The sequence below is a fragment of the Drosophila tropicalis genome, unplaced genomic scaffold (assembly GCF_018151085.1).
Source record: "Drosophila tropicalis isolate 14030-0801.00 unplaced genomic scaffold, ASM1815108v1 contig_593, whole genome shotgun sequence".
Lineage (NCBI taxonomy): Eukaryota > Metazoa > Arthropoda > Insecta > Diptera > Drosophilidae > Drosophila > Drosophila tropicalis.
The window spans coordinates 11512838-11523625 of NW_027173070.1; the positions used below are offsets into that span (position 1 = coordinate 11512838).

Genomic DNA, 10788 nt, shown 5'->3' on the forward strand with positions numbered 1-10788 from the left:
TAATTTCCTTTCTACAGGATATCCTGGAATGGATATGTTCATACATCCTGGGGGTTGTCCCCTGTGTAAACACACGGAAAAAAGGCGTCACAAAAGAGGTGAAAAACTCATGTATTTCAAGTGCCCATCATTCGTCTCTAAGCCTTTTATAAGGGCAAAATGCCACGATGCGACGTGTGCGGGTATTAGATAATCGATTTCTAAAAAAAAGCTAACAAATGCTGGCTTTAAATTAATATCTCCTTTTTTTTTGACAATAATTATTACAAGTAAAGCCATGGGATCTTTATTTTCTATGGGACCCTTCGCCTCTTGAAATGTTTAAGTAAATAATATCTAAGAAGTGTTATGTTGAAGGTCATGATCTAGAAATTTTCGTTATCTTTTGTTAGTCCGCCCCCTCGTCTTGTCTGCATAAAATATACGTTATACTCATTTGAAATGCAATACCAATGCCTCTTATCGCCGCACCACAAAAAAAAAAGAACAAAAATCAACAGAAAACCACCCGTCTTAGATATGATATACTCTTACTACCCCACGCTGACTGATCAGCGACAATATGCCACGTGTGTTCCATCTAGCATGACCAAGTTTTAGTAACGTATACAACGATATTTACCATATAACTCATATAGTTGTTACGGTTTGGCCACGTAAGAAAATTGCCATAAAATTGCTTTTTTTCGCTCACGAACTGTGACCGCAAGGACTTGGTTCTTAGTCCTGGCAGGTGCGCTATGGTTAAGGAAATGAACTTATTAACCAATTGAACGAAAAAAAAAACAAATAAAATTCCCAGGTGATGGAAAACTTTGTCAAAATGTGTAAGCAATTTTTAAATTTTAATTACAGAGCTACAAAACAAAATTCATTAAATCATCTACAACTTTTATAAGAACATCTTTAATTCAGACCATTATAATGGAAAATCAGCAGACGAATCAATTGCCCATATACTGTGGTGGACTAACTGCCGGTGTCCTAGATATTTCCTATAGTAAAGTATGTGAATCGGACTACTATTTAGCTATGGGTTATCAGAAGGGCAAAGCCTCAATATATCGGGGTGCCACGGGTGACCATATTCTTACGTGTGAGGGTCATAAGGATGACATTCTTGGTGTCTCATTGAATGATAAGGCGACTCTTATGATCACTGGCAGTAATGATAAAACGGCACGTCTTTGGAATGCCTACGATGGGAGTTTAATTAAAAAATTTCGCCAAAGTAATCCAGTAAGTTCGGTGTCATTTGATATGAAATCCAAGTCATTTGCAACCGGCAATCTAAATGCGAATCCAAGTGTATCTGTCTATGATATTGAACATCTAAGTAAACATCCTGTGGTTGAGTTCAAAGGTCATTCTCGTGGCGTTCGTAATATCAGTTTCTGTAAGACTGATTCATGCATCATTTCATCGTCTTATGATCGATCTGTACGAATGTGGGATTTGCGTAGTGGCAAGGAAACAAATTCCATATTTCTACCACATCATGCCAAGTCATTGGAAATGTGCGCTGATAATGAAACATTGACCATAGGTTACGGTAGCAGCATTATCTTTCTGAATGCGGAACGATTCGAGGTGCTCGCACAACGCAAACTGCTCGTCAAGTTGGAAGGTGCCACATTGCATCCAGAGAAGAGTTCATTTGTCTGTTGCTCGTCTTGGTATATCTATAAGTATGATTACGCCGAAGGCGAATTACTAACTGGTTTTAAAGCTCATGATGATTATATACGTTGTGTAAAGTACAGTCCCGATGGGAAAAAGTTTGCCTGTTGTACGAGTCAAGGTTATGTAATGCTTTGGCCACACACTGTACAACCCCCTGAAGAAGAGGAATCCAATGTGAGTCTAGAAGTTGCCTATGAGGAGGGAGAGATTCGCGATCTGAATATGGAGGATTTCTCTGATGGACCTATAAGCGGTGAAGAATCGGTGGATAATTCGGCGTTTGCATCAGGAGAGTCAAATGTAGATTATGAAGAAGACTATGAAGAGGAAGAAAGAGACTCATCTGAACAATTTGACATTGCCGAAGAGGAGGAACTAAGCGAGTATGAAGAAGAGGTTGAGCATGAGGTGGAAATTCAGGACGTGGAGGATCATGACGCTGAAGAATCAGTGGATAATTCGGCGTTTGCAACAGGAGAGTCATATGTAGATTATGAAGAGGAAGAAAGAGACTCATCTGAACAAATTGACATTGAGGAGGATGATGACGAAGAGGAGGAACTAAGCCAGTATGAAGAAGAGGTTGAGCATGAGGAGGGTGAACTGCTGGAGTCTACTGAAACAGAGTATTATGATCCTAATATTAATGAAGAAGAATATTATGTCCCAAACTATAATAATATAACGATTGATGATTCTGAATATGACTACACTATGTATGATCAGGAGCACGATTATTAATGGAAACGCAACTGTACTTGTTCTTTTTGTTTTGTGTTCATTCATTTTGTTTTTTCTTAACTTCTTTTATGTTTTGTGTGTTATAAAATTTCGGTATACGTTTACTCAAAGACTTCTAGATACCCTTTTATTTTGAAGGCTCTCATAACTTAATGTCTAAGGATTTCATTTTGCAGCCTAAAAACACGGTTTATGTCTTAAACAGAATATAGAATATTAACAAGTTAATACATGTTTCCTGCTTAAATTAGCTAGTATCCAATATACCCCACATTAATTTGAAGGGTATTTGGAATAAAAAGGGTCATGCATTTGATTTTGGGCTCTTTTCTCTAATAAATTTGTTTGTCTTCCTCATCGTCGTCGTCTTCGTCTGTCGTGATTGTGATTGAAAACCCCAAGGAATCTATCTACCTGCGCTTGGGTAATAACCTGTTTTCTTATTTCATTTCATTTTATCCGTGGCTGCGCATTTTATTGAAGATTTCGTTAGAGAAGAAAAGGATCTGTATTCTGATGTTTGATCGTATCGTAGTATGGTTCTTTTATATGGCATTTCTCACCAATCAGAGTCATAAATGCAGTTTTATTTTGTATGTATCCAAAGTGAATTTTTTCCTTGTTATTGTTGGGGTAGTTAAACTGATAGCCAAGACAAATATAGATAGATACATTTATTACAGCCTCGGCTAAATGGGGAGCAAACAGACTCTCTCCCTCTCTCTCTCTCTCTCTCTCTGACTTTCATTCTCTGACTGACCTATCTCAAGAGAGAATTGTCAACTTTTTGACTTTATTTGTTTGCTTTTTCTTATTTATTCTCCTTCCCCCGATTCTGTTCTCTAAAAATACGTTTTTCCATAAATATTTATATGTTTTCCCCCATCCTTCTTTACCGGTAGACAGATAAAACGAGTTTTTCCTGCCAACGAAATAGAAGAAAACACGTTTTCCACGCGTTTACCAGGAATAGAGGAACCTTTTCACACAACCTCAAAAGTCAAGGCTCTGTGTGTCTGTCTCCTTTGCCTCTGTGTGTTTATCTAGTGACTATACGATATACAAATTGAAACTGAGTTGTCATTCCTTGTGGTTGAGACAAGTGCGTTTCATTTTTGTCCAATGATTGATGATACATTTCTGTGTTTTTCTGTTTTTTTTGCGCACAGTAGCCATAAGGATCAGTAAAAGGATTTACTTTAACCGGTAGCCAGTAAAAATATTTGCATAAAAATAACCCATCAATAATCCCAAGAAATAACCACAAATAAATTGACCGCAGTAATTTGTCCCACAGATAGAGAAAGAGAGAGAGGGAGATGACACCCTGTTTGAGGTAAGAAAATCCATTTATAAATGTCCTGATCTTAAGATATTCTCATTGGTAATATTAATGATCGGTCATTTGTCCAAGGATCAAAATAGTTTCGTAAAGGGCAATGAAAAATGATTTGAAACACTCCCAACAGGGGACAAGAACTTTCTACTAACGATTTTTCGTTTTGTAAGAGAAAATCTAGGCGAGATTGAGATAGCATCTTAAAGATACTATATGTTTTGATTTATTGCCACTTTACTTGGTTTGAAAATATTGAAAAGTTTTACGGTTTTGAAAACAACTGAAGTAAAGTAGTTACATTTACTTTGCTCAAAATTCTTCCTTCCTTCTTCTTTCCTTTTTTTTTTTTTTAAATTCTTGTTAGCTAAATCGATCGATTGACGGTCCTAAAAGTCCAAAGATGAGAAAATGTCTAAAAATCAAAGAAATAAAAGCATATATAAACGTATTTTAAAAACGCTAAAGTAGAATAAACTTTAAGATATTCAATTTTAAGCCCCTTAAATAATTTTCAAGCCCGCTATTTTTTTTTTTTTTTTTTTTTTTTTTTTTCGGACGAGCCAAACAAACAAATGTCGAACAAAAGCGAGAGAAGGCCCATAACCCAGAACCTTATATGCCTCGTACTCAAACGAAAACCCATAACAAAACGGCAGCAGACTTCATTTTTACTTTGCTTGGCTTGGCTTTGCTTTGGCACTTTTAATTTAATAAAAAGCACACATCCTAAGGCCCTCATTTTCATCCTGCAGAGCTTCAATTCTATCCAGAGCTGTTCTCCTTTGCTCTGTGCTCTGTCATCACTTGTTAATCTCACTTAAACGTTTCAGCGGATATTATATGGCGCAAACTGATTTCTCCTTTACGTTTACGTTTTCGTTTTCTTTCTTTTTCATTTTTTTTCCTTTTTTTTTGGCAAACAGACGAGCCAAGATAGCAAACTACTCGTAACTTTTTCGGCAGGATATTAGCAGAACAGGAGGAGCATCAGGTATACCAAAAGGGACGAAGGCATAATGTATATTAAATGCACTCTCAAGCAAGTAGAGATTCAATTCATATTTCAAAACGTAACACAAAAGAAATTTAAGCAGGGTGCTGACTTTGCCCTCCAGTGACGGCGCGTGTCCTGGCTACAAGATGACACCTGTGCACACACCCACATCCACACACACACACACACACACACACACACACACACAGTGAATCTTTCAACACCTTTTGGCAATCTGTTCTTCGACTTCCACTTTCCTACCATGTACCTGAGCCAATTGTCAGTGCCCTTTTAGCAGGAGGAACAGGAGCCAACCGCAAGACTAACACAAACATTGCCGCAGCAATTGACTCGATTTCACTTTCACAAAGGACGAGAAGGAACTCCATTGTGTGTGTGAGTGTATGTATGTGTGGGTGTGCCTCTCAAGGAGAGAAAATGAAATTTGTCGCTTCTTTTGGCTAAGGGGAAATTAAACGGATATCCCTAAGAGCTTCACTTGACAATGCAATGAGATAACAAAATTTGCCTCAAGATCCTGTCACATGCTAATTAGATGCAAAATTTCGCTAAAAAGCATCCCAAATAAGTAGGGATCAAAGTTCATTCATTTCTTTCTCACTCTCCGTCTCTCGCACTCTCCATTGACCCACAAAAAATCAATGAGTTTATGCAAACAATATATAGGCCTAACCAAATGTCATTAGTCAAAATGTACCCATATTTGAACTCTGACCAAAATCCACAACTTAAATAGACAATATGCCAGCATTAAGAAAAAAGAAGGTAAAAATAATGGCAATTTCTATAGATTTTGCTTGTAAATAGTCTAAGCAAACCGCAACCCCTCGAGAAAGGTGAAAATTGCAAGATGCCAATCTTTCTTACCCACTCTCTTTAGAAAGGTAGAAGGAAAGCTGATATCCGAATTTTGGGCTGTCGATCAACCCTCCGTTTTTGAAATAAATGCAGTTTTTGGCAATCCCAAAAATGGCATAAACAATCTCATTGTGCGCACTCGAATCAAATGATGTGTGAGATATCAATTGTCAAATTGACAATAGAAATTGACAGATCGGTGTATCTCTAACGTACGTTCTTCCCTTACCCATTCTCCTTTCCGTTTTTGTGTAATAAAATTAGAAGTTTATTGATTTGTCTTGACACATTTGGCAGACTCACACGCAACAGAGGACCCACTCTCTCTCTCTCGTACCCAAAAAGGCATCTGTCTATGGATTGATAGTCTACTTTCATATTAACAATGGGAGGGAGGAGTGGCTGTTACCTTCATCGTCTTCTATTTTGTCTACCCCTTGCTGTTTTTCGATTTTTCGCTCCTTTTTTTTCGCGCTCCGCTTTTGATTGTTCTATAAAAATTATCTGCAATTACATATAAAAATTTTGCGTTAACCCATAAAATATTCAACTTTATGACCGACCTGTAAATATTTTGATGGCCCGTGGACTACAAAATACATTTTCACATTTTCGTTCACATTTCCGCTGACTCTGCACGACAACGTTTTGCTTACTTTCTGTTTTCTCACTCTTTTACGTTTTTTTAGAATATTGAAAAAGGAAAAAATCCATCATTAATAACATGAATTGCATTTAATTCTATATATTTTCCTTGGACTAATTATTATTAATGTTTTTCTCAAATGCCCCACCACAGAATGACGAGATGCATCGCTTTGAATGACTGTTGATAGATGTTTTGAGGGTTCGTCCTACGAAATGCGGGAATATTTGAGACTGGAGCGCAGGAAATTTGAAATGGTAAACGGAAATGATGAGAGTTTTAATAATCAAACCAACTACATTAACTACTAAGTCATTGTGTGAAGTTTCTTAGAGATCCCTAATATTCTTAGGACAAATGGTGCTTGATTACTTCAAATATAATTTTGTACTCCGAAATTCAAAAATTCTTTGTACATAAACTTATAATTTCTTTTTATTTGATGAATTAAATACAAATAGAAGATGTTTAGCTTCTAAAAGTCTATTTGGGAATGACCTAAATATGTATTTCTAGTATATAAGTTGTCTTGGTATGTCCATACCTTCCGAATCAACTAGTTCTTCAACTAATCTGAAACAACTGCTAATATTAATCACAATTGATTATGAATTTGTACATAGATTGAGTAATAAACAAAAATCCACTTAAATCTTTGACACTTGTTTTTAAAATTTTCACTGTTATCTTTTTGTGGAATTAAGAGGGGTTGTCCTTGAGAAATTTGACATGAACGATGGAACTAAAGTTTTTGGGACATTTATTGGGATATATTACAAAAGATACTTGTTTTCTTGTTTCCATTTTTCATGACATTCAAAATCGTGTAAAATTTTCCGCTATATTCTTTAGCAAAATCAAAAAACTTCTATCTAATCTGTTATTCTATTAATCTAAATGCTTGTTTATTCTATATAAAAATTACTTAGTTTCTCCACAAAAAATCATGAGTCATTGTAGAGGCATTGCAAAATTTTCATTATTTAATTTTCTTGCCTGCTAGCAGAGAAAGGATTTCGATCAAAAAGTCTTTCTAGTCTCACCTCAGCCAGTTTTGTTTCCCATCAACTTCTTGTTGCCCTCTCCTTGCATAAGGGTAATCTTGAATCATGTAAGCATCATGTAAGCCTCGACTAAATTATGCACAAGCCATTGTACTACATCATCTTGAGCACAACTCAAGTGATCAATCGAAAAGAATTTTGACAGTAAAGGAACACGGAGAGAGAAAGTGCGAGAGAAGTTTGTACCAGTTTCCAAATTCGCTATGCCTGTCGCATCTTTTTCGCTTTATTCCGCGACCGATCTTCATGTCACTTATCAATCAAAGTTTGTAACGCTTGTCGGGAATTATGTCAGACGCTTACTCAAATTGCAAAACGGACGACAGTTACAACCCAAAAAAAAAAAAAAAAAATACAGAAAAACTAATTTACATAAAAGCAGCTGTTGAAAATTGTACACTCAGAATGGTGGTTGATCAACAAAACTTGCAGTAATTTTCGGAAAAATTTCAAAGTTTTTCCCTAGTTTTTTTAAACACTTTCCATGGCCTTTGTCTTCCTTTTTTCTTTTTTTTTTTTTTTTTGTTGGTCATCAATCAAAGATTTTATGTTTTTCAGCAAATATTTTTTGTAATTTTTCTATGTAATTAGATAAAAGTATTTAATTGAAAATGGTTATATGATACTTTCTCTACAAAAGAACATTACTCTTTCTTATGCTAATGCGTGAAGACTTTCAGGAGGAGCGAGTTTGAGGCAGATGTTTGCTCTAAATCAGAGATCATGAGCCCCCTTTTAATCAAGATATATATGTGTATAAGTAGATGCCCGCTATATATCAATCATGTGTCAAACTATAAACTTTAAATGTTTTTCTAATAGTTTACAATGACCATCACCAATACTCAATCAAATGGTAGCAGCTGCCAGAGTCATAAAAATAACTGCAAAAAGTGAGGAAAAATGTTGAGGAAGTAAGCAAAGAAAATCCAACCAAAAATCGCAGTTTTATGACCATATAAAATTGCTTTATTAGACTCAAAAAATTGTCCAGATGGTTTCCTCTCATAACTTGGAATTTATGTTTGGACTCTTCAGCCTAAAAGGGGATCCGCCGCCTAATTAAATCCCAAGGAATTGATGTAAGTCAAGGAATTAGATGCCAGGACACCCTTAAGACAGTTGCTTCCTGTTTGTCACTTCACTAATTACTTGGCCAAGCCAAAAAAAAAAAAAATAACAAAACAGGAAGCGGAAACTAAAGTCACTTAAAGGAAGTCACTTCTAACTAACTCAAATATGTAGAAATGTTTTTGTCTGTATACAACTCACGCAATCTTTTGGTAAGCAAATTTAAATTACGTGCGCGTCGCTCCGGGTGCATTCATTAAACGCAGTCTCGACGTCCTCTTTTTTCTCTTCGTATAATTAACGCCCTTATGTCCAGGCTAAAAAGGAAAAAAAGGAAGGAGAAATCGCCACTCCACACAAAATGTCCCTCATTTTGTCACTATCCCGTGTGTGCCTGTGCCTGTAGCTGCCTCTATATACCTATCGTCATTGTGTCCCTGGGCCATTGTGACTAATTGATTTGCTCAAACAAATGTGTTCTGTCCTCTTAGCAAAAGTTGTCTCTTGTCCTATTCCTACAATTTCTGCCTAATTTGCAGAAGAGTCACCATTCCCCGTCACTCGTTTGCCTTTACGTTTACCTAAACGGTATAAATTTTTGCGGCGGCTAGTTAATAGGATTCTAATGTCACATAAAGAGATTTTCAAAATGTTTCGAATAGCAGCAACAAAAAAAACCATTGTTAATTTGTCATGGGAGAAAATTAGCTAGTACTTTGAAAAAGTAAATTATTGAGAAGTGGATTTTAGTATAAATGAAAGACTAAGTCCGCACATGAAAATACACTTAGGAAAATCTAGCACCGATTTTTAAGCACATTATATAGAATCATGTTGTGCAAATTTAAACCACTTTGATTTTTAATTAAATTTATTTCCGTTTTTTTGGTCTTTATTCTTTGACCATTTCACAAACATGATGTACGATTTTACAATTTAGAAAAGTATCCTTGTAGATTTAAAATATCTGATTGATATAAGAACGCCCTCTACAAGGATGCAAAAACTGTTTTATTATAGTTTCCCTGAAGACAGATACCGACAAGTAACAGGAAATGTTAAAATGAATTCAAGCAACATTTCCATTAAGACTAGACTAGACTAAATTTGACTTTGAGCTAGTTGAAATAATGGCGATCATAGTGTTTCGAGAAACTAATCAAAATCAAAATCATTGGAAAATTTCACACATTAATAATTGCAATTATATTTTAAAAGCAATATCGATCATATGTATAAGCTATAAACAAACATTGATTTAAGAAATCATTTTCATTTCTTCATCAAGATCGATTAAAAAAAATGTAAAGAATGAAGAGATTCCCCTACTTTGTTTAAGAGTTTTCGAAAATGAATCTCAAGTAATAAATAAACGACCTCCGACAAAAAATTTCTATTTTTCGGTGACTTTAAATAGTTTACTTTGGGTTTACTTTGAAGTTTTATTATGCGTCCTGGACTTTGAGATAAACAAAAAATTGTTACTTTATTATCGCTTACTATGATCGCGGTTTATGACAGTTTTTCTTTCTTTTGGGATAACCGCACGACGGACCTCACAAAAACTTCTGAAAGATGATAGATCCTCCTCATAACACATCACATCAAATTTCCAAAGACTTTATCTTCTTTTTTTTTATTTTAATTGTCTGGGAAAATGAATTTTATCGCATCAAACAAATCTATAGACCAAAGAAGAACAGCAGAAAGAAAAAAAGAGAAGAAATAGCGTAAATTTTAACAGTCGAAACAATTAAAGACACTAAATTGTTGCTCCCTTCTAAACACACTCTGTCTCTTTTACGCATTGTGTGTCTATCTCTTTCCTTTCGCTGTCTCGTTACCTTGGTGAGGAGGCATAGGACAAACAAAAATACGTTACAAATACAATGCATGGCCGATTCAAAGCAAAAGTTGCCCCAGTCCAGTCACTGGTAGCTCCTTCCCTCTACCAACTTCAACCTGGAGAACTGGGACCTGGTCAAGTGTTTTGTGTTGGTCGCTTCCCTTCTTCACTTTGCCCTATTTTCGCGCCGCGTTGTTACATTCCGTTTTTTTTTTTTTTTTTTGCTTTATGCTCAGTGAGTAACGTGTGAAAGGAACCTGACAACGTCGTCGACGACGACGACGACGAGGAGTAATAAGAGGAAGTGTTGGTGCAATTTTGATTTGAACCCCGAGGTGAGGGCGTATGAATTGCCTTGTCCGCCACAGGTGAGTGAGTCTGAGGGCTCAAAAGTGCTCTAACTGCTAATTGGTAGTCGTGGTCCAGTTTGGAATTCAGAGAGACGTTTTTTTTTTCTTTTTTTCAGCGGATCTCCCTTCTCACTCATTGTGACAAGAAAATCCCACCAAATACAATCAAAATATT

The 10788-nt window shown here is 35.9% G+C and overlaps 1 protein-coding gene across 1 annotated transcript; it reads left to right on the forward strand.

Moving 5' to 3' along the window:
- Positions 1-870: 870 nt before the first annotated feature.
- LOC137578135 (serine-threonine kinase receptor-associated protein) lies at positions 871-2424 on the forward strand. The gene has a single exon (XM_068291782.1). It carries the CDS (start codon positions 925-927, stop codon positions 2422-2424), a length of 1500 nt encoding a protein of 499 aa, XP_068147883.1. The 5' UTR covers positions 871-924.
- The last annotated feature ends 8364 nt before the right edge of the window (positions 2425-10788 follow it).